This window comes from Oncorhynchus keta, chromosome 24, assembly GCF_023373465.1.
Source record: "Oncorhynchus keta strain PuntledgeMale-10-30-2019 chromosome 24, Oket_V2, whole genome shotgun sequence".
NCBI classification, from domain to species: Eukaryota; Metazoa; Chordata; class Actinopteri; order Salmoniformes; family Salmonidae; genus Oncorhynchus; species Oncorhynchus keta.
The window spans coordinates 37,377,160-37,398,845 of NC_068444.1; the positions used below are offsets into that span (position 1 = coordinate 37,377,160).

The window sequence follows — 21,686 nt, forward strand, 5'->3', positions numbered from 1 at the left end:
TATACTCTGTAATGCAGCTGCGCACACTAAGAGGGCCATTTTATGGAAAAGTTAAAGGGATAGTCCACCCAACTTACAACATGACATTGGTTTCCTTACCTTGTAAGCAGTCTATGGACAAGGTCTGACAGCAATCCCTGCTTTGGTTTAGTTTCCCCTGGCACTGTTTCCACATGCTAACATTTGAGCATTTGTGGCACAAAACCCATTCATGTCATGGGACCAATATTAGCATGTCCAAATCACACGAAAGTATCTACAAATTGACTGTGAAACTCAGTCACTTATAGATGATTTGAACATGTTGAGCGAAACAAAATGCTTATATTGGTCGCATGACTTGAATAAGATTTGTGCCACAAATGCTAAAAAGTCCATAAAGGAAAACCAACAATCCCTTTAACAGGCTGGTTCCAATGGGGGGGGTAATCTGACTGAGTCTGTATGTGGGTGTCCTTACCTGTCCCTACACATCTCGCCCCCAGCTCCAGGTCTAGGTCTATGGGTCTGGCTCAAAGGCTCGGCCATACGTACCCTTCCCTGGTACCGCCTCCCTGGGGCTGCCTCCACTACGACCAGGATCCATGCCAAAGACGGACTTCTTGTTCTTTCTGTCTTTTCTTTTGCCAGAGGCTGAATGAGAGAGGGTGGAGAGGCCTGTTTCCCCCCACACACAGAAAGAAAGCGACAGATGAGAGTGTAAGACAAGGGCACCATCACGCTTCCCTTCCCTTTCTCATGCTGGTTTAATGTTACTTGTTTGTTCTGGCTGTGTTCTGGAGAATTATACCCCTAGAAGATGTGCACCCGATTCTAATTTACAATCAATTCAGAGCCCTGTTTTACTCCTTTGTGAACATTCATCGCTCTCTCTTTCGGTTGGGAAAATCATCAGGCAGAATAAAAATTCTGAACATAAACCATTTCCATGCTGGAATGAGCCATATAGTAAAGTTAATTGAACTGAATTAAAGGTAGGACTACCAGGGAACTTGACGGCCTGGCAGTAGATGATGAGGTCAGAGAGCTCCTGAGCGATCTGTCGACTCTCCTTCTTGTTCTGTGGGGGATATAACTCTTCTTCCAGCTCTATGTCAAATACCTGGGGTAGGAAGAGAGTCAGTGATTCAGATCTGGGATTACTTCTAGGGAAAAATATACATTTAGGGTGCATTTGTCAAGCGTTTATATACTGTAGGCCTGGTGTCTCGTAGTTAATATTTAAGATCAGTTTTATCTCGATGGTCTCTCCTGGCTCAGAGACTAGAGGTCAGAGGTGAAACCCACCTTCCCTTTGTACTTGGTTACAGCATTGTCTGCTTTCTTCATCCTCTTGGCCATCTCATCAGTGATGGGATGGTCTTCCTTGTCACCAGATGACTTCCTTTCTGGTTTATCATTCAGGATGTTATCTGAGAAACAAAACCATTGTCTTTGACTGAGGGAGTCAGACAGAACAGCTTGAATTACTCAAATGACTGCTTCCAATGTAATGTTATTCAATGGCTTCACATTTAATCTTCCTTTTGAAACCACAAATCCCAAAATGCAACGCAATGTCTGTTAACAAAGAGCTGGGAGTTTGAGCCTTCAGCTCTTCTCTCGCCCACACACAGCAGGATAAAATACACGACTGTAAACAGATTTGATGTCAGCAATGGATCACTCAAAGATGATTTCCACCACTGCATCATAACAGTTATTTTACTGCAGGAATCACACTGGTTCAGTGCAGTTTCAGTGTTGTGTTGTGGGTCTGTCTCACACTGCTCTGGTTACGTGTGGTGGCTGGTGAGAGCCTATCCACAGAGGTAGTGGAGTGGGCTAGTGATTTTCACCACCACCGCTCCATGTTTCGACAGGGGCCTGATAAACCAGATGTCTTGGGTTTCTCTCTCTGATGAGCCAGTGTCACTAGCAAGGTCAGGACGTACATATCAAGACACAGCAGTGCAGATGGGGGGGTGTATTTACACTAAACTGGCCCTGTGTGTACTGACAACACAGAACCAAACAGATCATCAGCCATCAACCCACAAGCTCTTCAGCTTTAACCTTACTCCCTCTGCAGTTTAATACTACAATTACCCTCAATCACAATGTCAAGTTCTAGAATTCTAACCTACCTAGTAACCCCCCCTTGGTACAGTAAAAGCCTTGATTTCACCCCAGCAAGCAGGTAAGCAAGGGAAACATGCAAAGCGTACAGTACCCGGGCCCACGGCACAAGCTCACTGCACAGACGGAGTGCTACAGCTGGAGCCATGCAGTGGAGCTGGTACTGTATATGCAGGGTGAGACCGCTTATGTCATTCAGTTTACCTTCAAGGCTATAAGAGGCAGTGGAATCTGAAAAGATGTCAGCTGCTGCACAGAGGAACAGTCAGGGACAGAGTAATAGGAGGAAGGAGCACAGGAAAACAAACGCACCTCCAAGTAGAGCTATTGTAAATCCACTGGAGGATTCCTTTATGTTAATAACAGGGAATCAAGGGAGGCGTTAAAAAGAAGAGTAAATACAAGATCTCACTCCCCTACGTCATTAACCTTCATAACAACCATACGTTTTTACAGCGACGTGCTATAGGGGCGGAGTGAGTGAGAAAGTAGTTAGCGAGGATGTCATTGAAACCACAAGAGACCGAAGCTTTGACCTGCTCAGCGTACGTGTTGTACACATTGTTAGAGTGTTTATCCCACAGCAAAAGCGAGTCTCTCTCACCATCAGGCTGGGATTCGCAGTCATCGTCATACTCGTCTTCTTCCTCTTCATCGTCATCATCGTGGTTACCAGGAGAGCTTCCTCCCGGGGCCCCGTTACCGGTCTTTGCCTTTATGTGGGCCAGCTGGTGAGTCTGAGAGAACAGAGCATGATTAGTGGAAAGTCCTGTAGTCATTGCACCATGTCAACAGACATAAAAGCTTGTTCTTACATGGGGCCATTATCTTTGAGTGCTTCCAGGACTAGGCTCCTCAGTTACTTCCGAAGACACAGCTTGACTGACGTCATCCTTGACTGCGAGGGGCCGTGTGTGTATAATACTGTGTGCATGTGGTCACACTGTATAAGGTCTTGTAGTGTGGTAATATTTGATATACATACATATTATATACACAAACACACACACACCTCACATGCAACCCTAGATACGATTATCCAATTAGCCTATGAAATCCACTGCATGACTAAGGGACCTTACAGATAATTTTATGTGAGGGGTACAGACATTAAAAAATAGTAGTCATTCAAAAATCATGTTAAACACTATTGCACACAGAGTCCATGCAATTTATAAAGCAAGTCTTTACTCCTGAACTTATTTAGGCTTGCCATAACAAAGGGGTTGAATACTTATTGACAAGACATTTCAGCTTATAATTTATTAATTTGTAAACATTTCGAGAAACATAATTCCACTGAAATTATGGGTTATTGTGTAGGCCAGTGACACAAAATCCAAATGTATTCAAATTTAGGCTGTATCAACAAAATGTGGAAAAAGCTAAGGGGAGTGAATACTTTAAGGCACTGTATGTGTGACGACCTGAGGGGGTGTGCTGGGTACTATAGAGATAAGACAGACTTCCCGAGAGGCTAAAAGAGATGCACCTAAGGACTTTCAGACCATGAGAAACAAGATTCTTTGATGAAACCAAGATTGAACTCTTTGGCCTGAATACAAAGCGTCATGTCTGGAGGAAACCTGCCTCCATCCCTACGGTGAAGCATGGTGGTAGCAGCATCATGCTGTGGGGATATTTTTCAGCGGCAGGGACTGGGAGACTAGTCAGGATCGAGGGAAAGATGAACAGTACAAGTACAGAGAGATCCTTGATGAAAACCTGCTCGAGAGTGCTCAGGACCTCAGACTGGGCCGAAGATTCCCCTTCCAACAGGACAATGACCCTAAGCACACGCCAAGACAACGCAGGGGTGGCTTCGGGACAGGTCTCTGAATGTCCTTGAGTGGCCCAGCCAGAGCCCGATTGAACATCTCTGGATAGACCTGAGAATAGCTGTGCAGCGACGCTCCTCATCCAACCTGACAGAGTTTGAGATGATCTGCAGAGAATGGGGAAAAACTCCCCAAATACAGGTGTGGCAAGCTTGTAGTGTCATTCCCAAGAACACTCAAGGATGTAATCGCTGCCAAAGGTGCTTCAACAAAGTGCTGAGTAAAGGGACAGAATACTGATAGGGTCTGAGATGTGATATTTCCAATTTCTTTGTTTTTTTATTATAAAAAAATGTTTTTGCTTTGTCATTGTGGTGTATTGTGTGTAGATTGTTGATGAGAAAAACAATGTAATCCATTTTAGAACAAGTCTGCAGCGTAACAAAATGTGGAAAACGTCAAGGGATCTGAATACTTCCCGAATGTACTGTATAATGAACTAAAATATAAAACGCAACAATTTCATTTAAATAATTTAAATAAATGAATTAGTCCCTTATCTATGGATTTCACATGACTGGGAATACAGATATGCATCTGTTGGTCACAGATCCCTTAAAAAAAGGCCTCAGGTTCTCGTCACGATATTTACGTGCATTCAAACTCCCATTGATAAAACACGATTGTGTTCGTTGTCCTTAGCTTATGCCTGCCCATAATTCCATAACCCCCACCAGGTTTCCATCCAAATTGGTGACAATTTTGCATACGAATATTCAAAAATGTGCACATTTTCCCACCAGAGAAAATGTTTCCTTCCCATTTAATTATTGCGGATTAAAGGCTGTGCGTGATGACGTAGTGCACATAAAAATACAAGTTAAATGTTTGTTTTTTTCCGATTTTGTCTCATCGCTGCAACTCCTCAACGGGCTCGGGAGAGGCGAAGGTGGAGTCATGCGTCCTCCGAAACATGACCCGCCTAACCGCGCTCCTTAAACACCCGCCAGCTTAACCCGGAAGCCTGCTGCACCATTGTGTCAGAGGAAACACTGTTCAAATGGCGACAGGGGTCATCCTGCAGACACCCGGCCCGTCACAAGGAGTCACTAGAGCACGGTGAACCAAGTACAACCCCCCCCGGCTAAACCCTCCGCTAACCGGACGACGCTGAGCCAATTGTGCACCATCCTATGCGACACCCAGTTGTGGCAAAGCCCGGGAATGAACCCGGATCTGTAGTAACACTTCTAGCACTGCGATGCAGTGCTTTCCACCGCTTGAGAGGCCCCCTCTACTGACGGTTTTGTCAATAAAAATGTTGTATAGCATTTTCTATGTGCCCACTCTGGTATTGGAACGTGCATTCCAGCCAACCATTCACAGATATAGTGTAGGTACAGCCTACATTAGATTATTATGGACAAAAGAGCTAGATTTTTTACATGTCAAATGGCAGCCAGGGATCGATCATGTCACCGAAATAGGACCCCTGATATTTAATAGAAAGGAACATCAAGCATCATCATCGTGCACTTTCACCTCCCTGTGAAGTTCATCATAGATTATCTGTAGTCAAATAAACCGCACGCTTTCCGAGTCAGAGGGAGGATCACACAAAATATCATTGGGTGACTCCAAGTTTACATTCTATAAGATGGTTACAATATCAATATTTGCACATAAAGGCATTTCCACCTTCATTTCTCACATAATTAATTTTAAACTCAAAAGATCGTATTTTGTTTTGGCGGCATTTGGAAATTCTGCTGTTTCCATCAGCCTTGTCGTGACATTTTTTACTTTACTCGCATTAAAAAGGTTGGATGGACACCTGGTTACTAACACTCATTTCAATAGTCAGTCCGTTGGATACTGGTGTGAGAGAGATTTTTGCCTCTTGACGGGGGAAGAGCAGTCTGCCTCTTGAATATTTTCCTTGTTTTCCTGGGCCATTTTCCATGCAGACCCAGAGGTGACAAAGCGCACATACGTTAGGGCCGAGCCTACAGTCTCACCTTCTGTTTGAGAATGTCAACAGGAGCTTGGTGTGCTGTCAGCTTCTTGTTCTTGAGGAGGATCTTTCCCTTCAGTTGCAGGGGGGAGGGGAGCAGCGGGTCATCAGAGAAATCACTTTCAAACAGGAATTTGCTCACCAGCTTGATTCCGAACACCGCCTTCAAACACAAATAAACAGATCAAGTGGGCTGACCAAAGGAATCCTCAAAGACACGCTAAAATCAAAGGTGTTTCATCAAAGCACCATCAGAGTGGTCTCCAAAGGAGGAAGGAATGAAGTAACGAGGTTCTTAGGGATAAAACACATGACGTGTCAGCTAGAATCCGTACTGATCATGTCCATTGGAGCCAGAAGGAGGTACCTTGAAGATTTCAGCCATTTTGCGTTGCTGGGGCAGAGAGCAGTGGTTCTCAATGGACAGGATGACCGGCATGTCCGAGTTGACAAAAGCAGTGCGATTGATCGCCTCCACCACATCCTAGAAGAAAATGGGTTACAGTACGAGGCATAACTACAGTCCTATTTATTCAATAATTCCAGCATCTAAGCAGTATTACTCAAGCTATAAAAGAGGTATGCCGTCATTGTACTGTATCTTGGCCAAACAGTGACATAAGGACAACAGAGGCAGTGTGACAAGGTTGTGGCAGGGTTACAGACTAACCTTAAAGGGGATCTTGGTGGTCAGGGTGTATCCGTGGTAAATAATGGGTGATCCGTCATCTCCATCCCAACAGTCCAGCTCCACACTCCTGCAGCCCTGCAGCAGCACCTAGACAACACAACAACCACATCCCATCATAAGACAGACACCAAAACATAATCCATCTTATAGTACAGTAGGAGCCCAGAGTTTTTCCTGGTCAGGTCAGTCTGGAAAAACTCCTAGCCCTGCTTACGGCAAACCGAAGATGACAAACTGATCCGATGCTTAGAAATCCCTGACAAACCTAAACTAGAAAAAGCACTTTTCCGGGAGAAAATATGTTTGTTTGCGTCAATTATCTAAAATGATGATAGTGGTGATCTCACCTGGCTGTAAAGCTCCACGGAGGACTCTCCTTTGAGCTGGTGTCCAGTGAGGTACGTGTTGTGAGAGGACTCTATGTAGTAGTAAGACATTGGGTACTGGAGCTCCTCCGCATTCACCTGAGACTCCTCGTTCTTAGATGCAAAGTTCTCCTTGTCCATCAAAAACCTGGAGAGGTCACTACTACTTAAAACTGGTGACGAATGTCATTTCAAAATTCCTCTGACGAATTTCTGACGAGCTAACTAACGTCATTTTTCAGGGGAAATTATAGTACCTGGCAAAACCTTCAAAGGACATCCAACCCATCTGACGTATGCTTACACAAGGCTCAAATGTCTGAGGGAGACAAAGGAAAACAATTGAACAATACATCACAGAAATATAATACTCCAAGTCTTACTTCTATCACGTCTGTGTTCTGTACAGTATGTCGCAATGCATTGCGTTACACGTCTGCCAAGTTGAAAGGACATTACATTCCCAAAATCAAGTTATGTCAGATGTTTTCAGACCGTAGGAGACATCCAAGTTAAGCCTGCTGGACAAGTCATGAGACCCACCTGGATGATGCTGAGGATCTCATCGTAGGTCAAGTGTTTCCGCTGGCAGTTGACCAGGAAGTCGTTGAGTTGTGGGATGGCCAGCCCAAGCACTCCTAGAGAGGCGTTCTCCACGCCCGTCCCATTGGTCACGATGCTGGCTGCAGCAATGGCGTCTGAGATTTGCTTCTGGTTTTCCGACGTCTGCTGGCGTGTTCGGATGAAGAGGCCCAGGTCCAATCCATTACAGGTCAGCAAGTCTGCGGTGGAGGACAGGAAAACTGCATCTTTAGAATTAATTCCCTAACTAAGACATTAACATCCAATACTCCGCAGTGTGACCCCATTTAATCGATTGGTCGATAGGCTGTTGGTCGACCGAGACTTCTTTAAACAAACAGTAGCACCAAAAATCATGGTGTACAAGACACCTGTCTGATTCCCGCCTGACTAATCTATTGTGGAGGCGGGACAGTTTATCACAAGACATGTGCTAATGAAATTGTATATGGTTATAAACTCAGCAAAAAAAGAAAGTCCCCTCACCGTCTACTGGGTTTATTTTCAACAAACTTAACATGTGTAAATATTTGTATGAACATAACAAGATTCAACAACAGACAAACAGTACAAGTTCCACAGACATGTGACTAACATAAATGGAATAATGTGTCCATGAACAAAGGGGGGATCAAAATCAAAAGTAACAGTCAGTATCTGGTGTGGCCACCAGCTGCATTAAATACTGCAGTGCATCTCCTCCTCATGGACTGCACCAGATTTGCCAGTTCTTGCTGAGAGATGTTACTCTACTCTTCCACCAAGGCACCTTGCAAGTTCCCAGACATTTCTGGGGGGAATGGCCGTAGCCCTTACCCTCCGATCCAACAGGTCCCAGACATGCTCAATGGGATCGAGATCCAGGCTCTTTGCTGGCCATGGCAGAACACTGACATTCCTGTCTGGAGGAAATTACGCAGAGAATGAGCAGTATGGCTGGTGGCATTGTCATGCTGGATGGTCATGTTTGGATGAGCCTGCAGGAAGGGTACCACATGAGGGAGGAGAATGTCTTCCCTGTAACGCACAGCGTTGAGATTGCCAGCAATGACAACAAGCTCAGTCCGATGATGCTGTGACACACCGCCCCAGGACCATGACGGACCCTCCACCTCCAAATCGATCCCGCTCCAGAGTACAGGCCTCAGTGTAATGCTCATTCCTTTAACGATAAACGCGAATCCAACCATCACCTCTGGTGAGACAAAACCGCGACTCATCAGTGAAGAGCACTTTTTGCCAGTCCTGTCGGGCCAGCAACGGTGGGTTTGTGCCAATAGGCGACGTTGTCACGTCTGGTGAGGACCTGCCTTACAACAGGCCTACAAGCCCTCAGTCCAGCCTCTCTGAGCCTATTGCGGACAGTTAGCACTGATGGAGGGATTGTGCGTTCCTGGTGTAACTCGGGCAGTTGTTGTTGCCATCCTGTACCTGTCCTGCAGGTGTGATGCTCGGATGTACCAATCCTGTGCAGGTGTTGTTACACGTGGTCTGCCACTGCGAGGACAATCAGCTGTTCATCCTGTCTCCCTGTAGTGCTGTCTTAAGCGTCTCACAGTACGGACATTGCAATTTATTGCCCTGGCCACATCTGCAGTCCTCATGCCTCCTTGCAGCATGCCTAAGGCAAGATCATGCAGATGAGCAGGGAACCTGGGCATCTTTCCTTTGGTGTTTTTCAGAGTCAGTAGAAAGGCCTCTTTAGTGTCCTAAGTTTTCATAACTGTGACCTTAATTGCCTACTGTCTGTAAACTGTTAGTGTCTTAACGACCAGTCCACAGGTGCATGTTCATTAATTGGTTATGGTTCTTTGAACAAGCATGGGAAATGGTCTTTAAACACTTTACAGTGAAGTTTTGGATTTTTACGAATTATCTTTGAAAGACAGGGTCCTGAAAAGGGGACGTTTATGTATGTATATAAATAAATAACACTTCTTTGGCTACAACATGGTTCCATATGTGTTATTACATAGTTTTGTCTTAACTATTATTCTACAATGTAGAAAATAGTACAAATAAAGAAAACACCTTTAATGAATAGGTGTGTGCAAACTTTTGACTGGTGTTGTATATACACGTTCTGACCTTATATTTTAGCTTTTTTATGTTATTTTACTTTTAAACAATGACTGAACAGTACCAAATACAAACCACTCACAGACAAACACATAGGGTTACATTAGCACAATGTGAGAGACATACCTAGGTCAGGCTGCAGTCCCGTTTCCTTGTCGTCAATCCTCAGGGTGGTGCGGAGGAGGGCAGACTCTGGGCTGGAGCTACTGCAAGGAACGGCGTAGGTGTCAAACAGCTCCTTCAGGTCTTTACGGCTCCGAATGCTGCACATCAAAACAAGAACAAGGGCTTTTACATTCAACTGACAAGAGAGGGAAATGATTATCCACTCTTGGGGGACAATGGGAGTGGACAATGGTATGGTTTTCTAATTATTACATGTTTCGGTGTGTAGCCTTAGTCTGTTATCCACTGAGAGAAACCTCAGAAGAACCCAGTATGTCATTTACAAAACAACCTCCGGAAAGATTGGTTGGATTTGTCAAAGCTTCTTCTGAATGGAATGCAATGTCTCCATCCTGTATGTATTATGATAGTACAGCAGGCCTGTGTTGTATAGTGTGGGGATGATATACACAGCACATAATTGTGCTCTTGTCCTTTGGGAATGCAGAAGGAATTCTCAGTGGGAATGATTAACAGAGACATGTTGAATTTAAATCACTACCATAGACCTGTATATAGTTACTATTCCTATATAGACTATGGTGACCGTATACGGTAAAGAGAGGAGCTCGGAAGTTGGATGGAGCACCTGAAAGACTTGAAGAGCTCGACGAACTCGATGAAGCTCATAGTGCTGTCAGAGCTCATGAGGTCCTGGAAGCCCTTGAAGTAGCCCTTCCCTAGGCCGTGCCAGCTCTTGCTGCTCCATGCACTACACAGGGACACGAGGAGAGGGATTGGTGACTGTTCCAAGTTAAAAACACTAGATTTAAAAAATGATATTTTATATTGTAGATTAAGATGAGTAAATAAAGTGCTTGGTACAAGGTTCACGTTATGAGTAGGTTTACATGTAAGTATTTGACACTAGGTTTACAGATGAATTATAAACCATGGAGTGATAGAAATGCAGTGTTTACCCTTAGGAACAGGTCTGGGGTCAGGTTTTGGGTCTTACCCTGGCTGGGCCTTGGTGCTGCCTGAAAGGATGGGGGAGGAAGCCAGGGAGCCAGAGGTCAGGGAACCAGGGCTCTTGCAGCACGGTGGGGGGAGGGGTCCAGGGAAGCCGTCCTCTATGGAATCAATAAAGTGCAGAGTTACACACACACACAGTATAAATGGTCAAACACAGTGAACTAGAGCATTCTAAAGGAAACTAAATCTGACACTATTTAATATCTCAAATATTCCCATTTTTGTATCCCTCCCTATAAAACATAAGCAAGGATGGTACAGTCGTGGACAAAAGTTGAGAATGACACAAATATGAATTTCCACAAAGTTTGCTGCTTCAGTGTCTTTAGATATTTTTGTCAGATGTTACGATGGAATAGTGAAGTATAATTACAAGCAATTCATAAGTGTCAAAGGCTTTTATTGACAATTACATGAAGTTGATGCAAAGAGTCAATGTATGCAGTGATGACCCTTCTTTTTCAAGACCTCTTCAATCCACCCTGGCATGCTGTCAATTAACTTCTGGGCCACATCCAGACTGATGGCAGCCTATTTTTGCACTATCAGTGCTTGGAGTTTGTCAGAATTTGTGGGTTTTTGTTCATCCACCCACCTCTTGATTGATTGACCACAAGTTCTCAATGGGATTAAGGTCTGGGGAGTTTCCTGGCCATGGACCCAAAATATCGATGTTTTGTTCCCCGAGCCACTTAGTTATCACTTTTGCCTTATTGCAAGGTGCTCCATCATGCTGGAAAAGGCATTGTTCGTCACCAAACTGCTCCTGGATGGTTGGGAGAAGTTGCTCTCTGAGGATGTGTTGGTACCATTCTTTATTCATGGCTGTGTTCTTAGGCAAAATTGTGAGTGAGCCCACTCCCTTGGCTGAGAAGCAAACCCACACATGAATGGTCTCAGGATGCTTTACTGTTGGCATGACACAGGACTGATGGTAGCGCTCACCTTGTCTTCTCCGGACAAGCTTTTTTTCCAGATGCCCCAAACAATCGGAAAGGGGATTCAGAGAAAATAACTTTACCCCAGTCCTCAGCAGTCCAAACCCTGTACCTTTTGCAGAACATCAGTCTGTCCCTGATGGTTTTCCTGTAGAGAAGTGGCTTCTTTGCTGCCTTTCTTGACACCAGGCCATCCTCCAAAAGTATTTGCCTCACTGTGCGTGCAGATGCATTCACACCTGCCTGCTGCCATTCCTGAGCAAGCTCTGTACTGGAGGTCCCCCAATCCCGCAGCTGAATCAACTTTAGGAGACGGTCCTGGCGCTTGCTGGACTTTCTTGGGAGCCCTGAAGCTTTCTTCACAACAATTGAGCAGCTCTCCTTGACGTTCTTGATGATCTGATAAATGGTTGATTTACTTGCAATTGTACTGGCAGCAATATCCTTGCCTGTGAAGCACTTTTTCTGCAAAGCAAAGACGGCACGTGTTTCCTTGCAGGTAACCAAAGGTTGACAGAGGAAGAACAATGATTCCAAGGACCACCCTCCTTTTGAAGCTTCCAGTCTGTTATTGGAACTCAATCAGCATGACAGAGTGATCACTATCCTTGTCCTCGTCAACACTCACACCTGTGTTAACGAGCGAATCACTGACATGTCAGCTCGTCCTTTTGTGGCAGGGCTGAAATGCAGTGAAAAGGTTGTTTTGGGACTAAGTACATTTGCATGGCAAAGAGGGACTTTGCAATAAATCTGATCACTCTTCATAACATTCTGGAGTATATGCAAATTGCCATCATACATGTCAACTGAGACAGCAGACTTTGCGAAAATTTATATTTGTGTCATTTTCAAAACTTTTGGCCACGACTGTACACTCTCCAACGGATTTATTTGGACAGTGAAGCTAAAACATTTAATTTGTCTCTATACTCCAGCATTTTGCATTTGAGATCAATATTGATCTCAAATGCAAAATGCTGGAGTATAGAGACAAATTAAATGTATATATATATATATATATATATATATATATATATATATATATATATATATATATATAGTGCCTTGCGAAAGTATTCGGCCCCCTTGAACTTTGCGACCTTTTGCCACATTTCAGGTTTCAAACATAAAGATATAAAACTGTATTTTTTTGTGAAGAATCAACAACAAGTGGGACACAATCATGAAGTGGAACGACATTTATTGGATATTTCAAACTTTTTTAACGAATCAAAAACTGAAAAATTGGGCGTGCAAAATTAATCAGCCCCCTTAAGTTAATACTTTGTAGCGCCACCTTTTGCTGCGATTACAGCTGTAAGTCGCTTGGGGTATGTTTCTATCAGTTTTGCACATCGAGAGACTGACATTTTTTTCCCATTCCTCCTTGCAAAACAGCTCGAGCTCAGTGAGGTTGGATGGAGAGCATTTGTGAACAGCAGTTTTCAGTTCTTTCCACAGATTCTCGATTGGATTCAGGTCTGGACTTTGACTTGGCCATTCTAACACCTGGATATGTTTATTTTTGAACCATTCCATTGTAGATTTTGCTTTATGTTTTGGATCATTGTCTTGTTGGAAGACAAATCTCCATCCCAGTCTCAGGTCTTTTGCAGACTCCATCAGGTTTTCTTCCAGAATGGTCCTGTATTTGGCTCCATCCATCTTCCCATCAATTTCAACCATCTTCCCTGTCCCTGCTGAAGAAAAGCAGGCCCAAACCATGATGCTGCCACCACCATGTTTGACAGTGGGGATGATGTGTTCAGGGTGATGAGCTGTTGCTTTTACGCCAAACATAACGTTTTGCATTGTTGCCAAAAAGTTCAATTTTGGTTTCATCTGACCAGAGGACCTTCTTCCACATGTTTGGTGTGTCTCCCAGGTGGCTTGTGGCAAACTTTAAATGACACTTTATGGATATCTTTAAGAAATGGCTTTCTTCTTGCCACTCTTCCATAAAGGCCAGATTTGTGCAATATACGACTGACTGATTGTTGTCCTATGGACAGAGTCTCCCACCTCAGCTGTAGATCTCTGCAGTTCATCCAGAGTGATCATGGGCCTCTTGGCTGCATCTCTGATAAGTCTTCTCCTTGTATGAGCTGAAAGTTTAGAGGGACGGCCAGGTCTTGGTAGATTTGCAGTGGTCTGATACTCCTTCCATTTCAATATTATCGCTTGCACAGTGCTCCTTGGGATATTTAAAGCTTGGGAAATCTTTTTGTATCCAAATTCGGCTTTAAACTTCTTCACAACAGTATCTCGGACCTGCCTGGTGTGTTCCTTGTTCTTCATGATGCTCTCTGCACTTTTAACGGACCTCTGAGACTATCACAGTGCAGGTGCATTTATACGGAGACTTGATTACACACAGGTGGATTGTATTTATCATCATTAGTCATTTAGGTCAACATTGGATCATTCAGAGATCCTCACTGAACTTCTGGAGAGAGTTTGCTGCACTGAAAGTAAAGGGGCTGAATAATTTTGCACGCCCAATTTTTCAGTTTTTGATTTGTTAAAAAAGTTTGAAATATCCAATAAATGTCGTTCCACTTCAAGTGTCCCACTTGTTGTTGATTCTTCACAAAAAAAAATACAGTTTTATATCTTTATGTTTGAAGCCTGAAATGTGGCAAAAGGTCGCAAAGTTCAAAGGGGGCCAAATACTTTCGCAAGCCACTGTGTATGTATGTATGTATGTATGTATGTATGTATGTATGTATGTACACATACACACACATACACGAGGCGACAGGACAGGTCACCTTTAATTTGAGGGTATTTTCATACATACAGTGCTTTCAGAAGGTATTCATACCCCTTGACTTAATCTACATTTGTGTTGTGGTACAGCCTGAATTCAAAATGGATTAAATGTATGTTTTTCTCCCTCATCCATCTACAAACAATACCCCATAATGACAAAGTGAAAACCTGTTTTTGGAAACTTTAGTAAATGTACTGAAAATGAAACAAAAATATAATTTACATAACAATGCACACCCGAGTCAATACTTTGTTGAAACACTTTTGGCAGCGATTACAGCTGTGAGTCTTTCCAGGTAAATCTAAGAGCGTTCAACACCTGGATTGTGCAATATTTGCCTATTATTTTCTTCAAAATTCTTCAAGCTCTATCAAACTGGTTGTTGATCATTGCTAAACCATTTTTCAGGTCTCGTCATAGGTTTTCAAGCAGATTGAAGTCAAAACTGTAACTTGGACATTCAGGAACACTTACTGTCTTCTTGGTAATCAACTCCAGTGTATATTTGACCTTGTGTGTTTGGTTATTGTCCTGCTGAAAGGTGAATTCATCTCCCAGTGTCTGGTGGAAAGCAGACTGAACAACATTTTCCTCTGCGATTTTGCCTGTGGTTAGCTCCAAGCCGTTTCCCTTTTATCCTGAAAAACTACGGTCCTTAACGATCACAAGCATACCCATAACATGATGCAGCCACCACTATGCTCAAAAATATGGAGAGTGGCACTCGGTAATGTGTTGTATTGGATTTGCTCCAAACATAACACTTTGTATTCAGGACAAAAAGTTGATGTCTTTGCCACATTTTTGGCAGTATTACTTTAGTGCCTTGTTGCAAACAAGATACATGTTTTGGAAAATGTTTATTCTGTACAGGCTTCCTTCTTTCCACTCTGTCATTTAGGTTAGTATAGTGGAGTAACTACAATGTTGTTGATCCATCCTCAGTTTCCTCCTATCACAGCCATTCAACTCTGTTTTAAAGTCACCATTGGCCTCATGGTGAAATCCCAGTGCGGTTTCCTTCCTCTCCGGCAACTGAGTTAGGAAGGATGCCTGTAACTTCGTAGTGACTAGGTGTATTGATACACCCAAATTGTAAAATCTCAAAGAGATATTCAATATCTGCTTCTTTATTTTATTTGTGCCCATCTACCAATAGGTGCCCTTCTGTGAGGCATTGGAAAACCTCCCTGGTCTTTGTGGTTGAATCTGTGTTTGAAATTCACTGCTCGACTGAAGGGACCTTACAGATAATTGGATGTGTGGGGGTACAGCGATGAGGTAGTCATTCAAAAACCATGCTAAACACTTACTGTACACAGAGTCCATGCAACTTATGTGACTTGATATGTACATTTTTGCTCCTGAACTTAATTTGTAAAAATTTGAAAAACTTAATTCCACTTTGACATTATAGGATATTGTGTGTGGGCCAGTGACCAAAAATCGAAATGTATTCCATTTTAAATTCAGGCTGTAACACAGCAAAATGTGGAAAAGGTCAAAGGGTGTGAATACTTTTGAAGGCACCGTTTCTATTTTACCATTTGGAAATTAAAGCACTATGCAGCTTGTCCCCCCAATTGAAGGCGCCATAAGTATTTGGACAAAAAAAATACCAATGGTGAGAGGTTAGCATGTTTTTTGGGGGCATCTGTAACTTTCTCACTCATCATTATTCACGATTCATGATTATATACAGTACCATACAGTGGTCCTTCTGTAGCTCAGTTGGTAGAGCATGGCGCTTGTAACGCCAGGGTAGTGGGTTCGATCCCCGGGACCACCCATACGTAGAATGTATGCACACATGACTGTAAGTCGCTTTGGATAAAAGCGTCTGCTAAATGGCATATATTTATTATTATTTTTACCAATCAAAAGTTTGGAAACCTATTCATTCAAGGGTTTTTCTTTATTTTTTACAATTTTCTACATAGTAGAATAATAGTAAAGACAACACAACTATGAAATAACACATATGGAATCATGTAGTAACTAAAAAAAGTGTTAAATCAAAATATATTTAATATTTGAGATTCTTCAAAGTAGCCATCCTTCGCCTTGATGACAGCTTTGCACACTCTTGGCATACTCTTAACCAGCTTCATGAGAGACAAGTAGCCTAGTGGTTAGAGCATTGGGCCAGTAACCAAAAGGTTTGCAGATCGAATCCCCGAGCTGACAAGGTTCAAATCTGTTGTTCTGCAGTTAACTAGAAAAGGCAGTTAGCCCACTGTTCCTAGGCCATCATTGTAAATAAGAATTAAAATGAGGAAGGCTTTTCCAACAGTCTTGAAGGAGTTCCCACATATGCTGAGCACTTGGATGCTTTTCCTTCACTCTGCGGTCCAACTCATCCCAAACCATCTCAATTGGGTTGAGGTCAGGTGATTGTGTAGGCCAGGTCATCTGATGCAGCACTCCCATCACTCTCCTTGGTCAAATAGCCCCTACACAGCCTGTGTGTTTGGTCATTGTCCTGTTGAAAAACAAATGATAGTCCAACTAAGCACAAACCAGATGGGATGGCATATCGCTGCAGAATATAGGTTAAGTGTGCAATGAATTCAAAATAAATAACGACAGTGTCATAAGCAAAGCACCCCCACAATCTGACATCTCCTCCTCCATGCTTCACAGTGGGAACCACACATGCAGAGATCATCCGTTCACCTACTCTGCATCTCACAAGGAAAGCGGTTGGAACCAAAAATCTTACATTTGGAATAGTCAGACCAAATGACAGATTTCCACCGGTCTAATGTCCATTGCTCGTGTTTCTTGGCCCAAGCAAGTCTATTCTTCTTATTGGTGTCCTTTAGTAGTGGTTTCTTTGCAGCAATTCGACCATGAAGGCCTGATTCACGCAGTCTCATCTGAACAGTTGATGCTGAGATGCATCTGTTACTTGAACTCTGAAGCATTTATTTGGGCTGCAATTTGAGGCTGATAACTCAGCAGAGGTAACTCTGGGTCTTCCTTTCCTGTGGCGGTCCTCATGAGAGACAGTTTTATCATAGTGCTTGATGGTTTTTTGCGACTGCACTTGAAGAAACTTTAAAAGTTCTTGAGATTTTCCGGATTGACCGACTTTCATGTCTTAAAGTAATGGACTGTTGTTTATCTTTGCTTATTTGAGCTGTTCTTGCCATAATATGGACTTGGTATTTTACCAAATAGGGCTATCTTCTATATACCCCCTACCTTGTCACAACACAACTTACTGGCTCAAACGCATTGAGGAAATAAATTCCACAAATGAACTTTTAACAAGGCACACCTGTTGATTGAAATGCATTCCAAGTGACTACCGCATAAAGCTGGTTGAGAGAATGCCAAGAGTGTGCAAAGCTGTCATCAAGGCAAAGGGTGGCTACTACTTTGAAGAATCTCAAATCTAAAAAATATTTTGATTTGTTTAACACTTTTTTGGTTACTACATGATTCCATACATGTTATTTCATAGTTTTGATATCTTCACTATTATTCTACAATGTAGAAAATAGTAAAAATTAAGAAAAACCCTGGAATAAGTAGGTGTATCCAAACTTTTGACTGGTAGTGGATATATATTTTTTTACTATTCAAACCGTTATTACGGAGACCGTGGACCGGAGATCTGGCTAGCCAATTAGCATCATCCAAAATCCATGACTGTCACAGACCAAGGTAAAACAGATATGAATGAAAATACCCTAAAATAAAAGGTGACATTCTTTACCGTCGCCTCAAAGAATGCTGGAGTATAAAGCCAAATGAAACATTTTAGTTTCACCGTCCAAATAAATACATAGGGGAGTGTATGAGAGGACAGTTGCATGTTTATTTTTTATTTCACCTTGATTTAACCAGGTAGGCTAGTTGAGAACAAGTTCTCATTTGCAACTGCGACCTGGCCAAGATAAAGCAAAGCAGTGTGACACAGACAACAACAGAGTTACACATGGAGTAAACAATAAACAAGACAATAACAAACAAATCAATGACACAGTAGAAAAAAGAAAGTCTATATACAGTGTGTGCAAAAGGCATGAGGAGGAAGGCAATAAATAGGCCACAGGAGTGAATAGTTACAATTTAGCAGATTAACACTGGAGTGATAAATGAGCAGATGATGATGTGCCAGTAGAGATACTGGTATGCAAAAGAGCAGAAAAGTAAATACAATTTTAAAAAGTATGGGGATGAGGTAGATAGATTGGGTGGACTATGTACAGCTGCAGCGATTGGTTAGCTGCTCAGATAGTTGATGTTTAAATTTGGTGAGGGAAATAAGTCTCCAACTTTTTTTTGCAATTCGTTCCAGTCACTGGCAGCAGAGAACTGGAAGGAAAGGCGGCCAAATGAGGTGTTGGCTTAGGGGATGATCAGTGAGATATACCTGCTGGAATGTGTGCTACGGGTGGGTGTTATCGTGACCAGTGAACTGAGATAAGGCAGAGCTTTACCTAGCATAGACTTATAGATGTCTCTGAATAATTGTGAGATATGGTGTAATAAACCTAATCTAAATCTAGTGATGAATGTGGCAATTGTGCAAGTTGAGACTAAACTGCTTGATGTAAACCTAGATTGTAAACTGACATGGTCAAAACATATTGATTCAACGGATGCCAGGATGGGGAAAGGTCGGTACTTGATAAAGCACTGCGGTGCTTTCTTTACATCACAATCGACCAAACACGTTCTACAGGCCCTCGTTGAATTACTTCTAGACTGCTGCCCAGTTCTTTAATCAAGTGCTGCAAAGAACAACATTAGCAAATTAAAGTTGGTGCCCAGATCAGAGCAGCACGGGTGTGGGTTCTACTAAACTGATTTTTGGAATTGTTTTAAGATGGTCATACCAAGGATCATTTAGCTATTTGATTTGGAATTTTAGGTATAAAAAAACCATTTGCTTGAGTTGCTAGAAATCTGAATGCATTTCCAGTGTTAATGTAATGATACTTTCCTGTAGATATATTGTCTCACATTCCTACCACCAAAAGGGCCAACCGGTAAAGTATGTTAAAAAATCATTTTATTCAACATTCTGGCTTGTAGAGGTCGTGAGGGTAAACTTTCCTGATTCAAAACGCTAATTTCTGCCCGACATAGATTCAACGTTGGGCTTCCCGAGTGGCGCAGCGATCTAAGGCACTGCATCTTAGTGCTAGAGGAGTCACTACAGACCCTGGTTTGATTCCAGGCTGTATCACAACCGGCCGTGATTGGGAGTCTCATAGGGCGGCCCAGCGTTGTCCGGGTTTGGCTAGGGTAGGCCGCCATTGTGAATAAGAATTTATTCTTAACTGACTTGCTAGTTAAATAAAGGTTAAATAAAAAATACATTGCAGGCAATAGTTAGCCCCGAAGGTAGCCTGCCACGGAGCAGGTTAGATCTGAAGGATCCGCTGCCATAGAAATGTACCTGGCTAAAACTTTAGCCACTTCCGTGGTACTGGTTATCCCAAGTTGACCTCAGAGTTGACCAAAGTTACCTCGCTAACTCCTCAAACTACATTAGTAGTATAGGGCCTTGGTCTTTGTTAGCGATATCGACGTATTGAAACAGCCAAACTGTCTGTTCAATAAGTACATGACATGCCACCAGGGGTCTCTTCACAGCCCCAAGTCCAGAACATGCTGTCTTGGAAACAGCTAATGGGGATCCTAATAAAATACTAATAGACAGGTTACCTAACTCTTCCTGGTGCACGCTGTCATATAGCTCCGGCCCGTTTCTGCACAGGGTGTCCTTGCAGCTCTTGGTTTTACGTTGGCTCGTCTCGTCATCGGTAGCGTCCCCGCTGTATTTCTGTGTGATTTATGAAACACACTGTCAATGACACCAATCTTCATAAACTTAGAAAAATGTAAGACTATATTCCTCAAACTAAGACTATTTAAAAATATATATTTCTCCTAACCCTGACGAGAGCATTCTTCTTCTTCTTGGTGGTGGAGCTGTTCTTCTGTGTGCTGGGCTTCTCTGTGCCCATGTTCCAGCACCGCCCCCCAAACAGCTTGATGGCCTGAGCTAGGGTGGGACCCTCAAACCTGCCCTCCTCCTATTGTGGATGGGAGACAACAAACACACCACACAGCAGTGAGGAGATTGCTCACTCAAGGCTTATTGGCATTAAGTGAGTCAAAATTATCTTCCTTGCATCTGTGCTCATGTTAGAGGCACACTGTTTCCCTTTTGAGTATTGATTCACAGGACATTAGACAAAACAAATTAATTCTACATACTTGTATATTCTAGACTGAGTCAATATACTTGCCATTCCATATTATCCACTACAATCTAAATTAATTTGTTTTTTACCCAATAGAGGTGGATGTACTGCCTCCTGAGCCAGTGCAGCCTCTTATCTGGGAACTTCTTCAGCTTCCTCATGGTGTTGACCAGCTCCACCAGGCCCTCATACAGTATGCTGGCTGTGTGCCTGGGGGCCACAAAGTGCAGTAGCCTGTTGTCTGTAGTATGGAGCCCGTAGAGCAGACTGACCCCATTCTCCTCGGCCCTCATGGTGTTACACAGCTTGTTCTGCAGACACACAGTGAACATGTCCACCCCCTGGTGGCCCATGAACACAGCCTTGACCACAGAGATGTCCAGCAGGCCCTCCGCCAGGCCGCTCACAACGGGTTGACCCAGGCCTGGGGGATCTGTGGGGGGGCTGCCGCTCTGGGGATTAGCCCAGGTCAGAAAGCAGTTGTCGGGCTGAAGGCGGAGAAAGCAGCGTGCGGTGAGGTGGCTCTCCTGGTCGTAGTGGATGACGGTGGATCCCTGCAGGAGGAACTGGTGGACGTCAGGCTGGAGGGAGAGCACGTACCAGGGGATGAGCTCTGTGCCGTGGCTAAAGGCCCGGTGGGTCTCCTCGGTGCCCTGGAATGCCACCTCTTTAGCCTGCTCAGAGAGGTCGCCCTCCACAAACCTGATGGGAGGATGAAGAATTGGGAGGACGTGAAATAGAGAAGCAGAACATAAAACAATAGATATTTGTAGAAGAGTTAATAGTTGTCAACACTTCAATCTTCTGTCTCTTCTCTAGGACATAGAGGAAATTGTCTCATCACCACCTTCTATTCAATGAGTGTAACACATCCCAGCCATATTATCTCCCTAAAGAATATCACTTTGAGGATAGCAAATCCATTGAATGTAACAGTCTCAAAACAGTTCAACTGTATTTAAAACATTTAGCACAGTT

The 21,686-nt window shown here is 43.2% G+C and overlaps 1 protein-coding gene across 3 annotated transcripts in view; it reads right to left on the reverse strand.

Annotated features, from left to right (window-relative positions):
• Nucleotides 1-21,686, reverse strand: part of LOC118357496 (1-phosphatidylinositol 4,5-bisphosphate phosphodiesterase epsilon-1-like) — an 87,241-nt gene that overhangs the window by 15,704 nt on the left and 49,851 nt on the right. For 2 of the 3 annotated variants that reach the window (XM_035734645.2, XM_035734644.2), the window contains exons 8-23: nt 20,798-21,410; nt 20,397-20,537; nt 20,167-20,284; nt 10,751-10,865; nt 10,382-10,504; nt 9,754-9,890; nt 7,510-7,748; nt 7,224-7,285; nt 6,949-7,114; nt 6,581-6,688; nt 6,278-6,394; nt 5,915-6,073; nt 2,723-2,855; nt 1,288-1,412; nt 985-1,102; nt 535-657 (exon numbers count right to left, since the gene is read on the reverse strand). In XM_035734645.2, coding sequence (XP_035590538.1) covers nt 535-657; nt 985-1,102; nt 1,288-1,412; nt 2,723-2,855; nt 5,915-6,073; nt 6,278-6,394; nt 6,581-6,688; nt 6,949-7,114; nt 7,224-7,285; nt 7,510-7,748; nt 9,754-9,890; nt 10,382-10,504; nt 10,751-10,865; nt 20,167-20,284; nt 20,397-20,537; nt 20,798-21,410 — 2,597 coding nt within the window. The remainder of the gene's footprint in view (nt 1-534; nt 658-984; nt 1,103-1,287; nt 1,413-2,722; nt 2,856-5,914; nt 6,074-6,277; nt 6,395-6,580; nt 6,689-6,948; nt 7,115-7,223; nt 7,286-7,509; nt 7,749-9,753; nt 9,891-10,381; nt 10,505-10,750; nt 10,866-20,166; nt 20,285-20,396; nt 20,538-20,797; nt 21,411-21,686) is intronic. The other variant, XM_052478275.1, reaches the window with a different exon arrangement.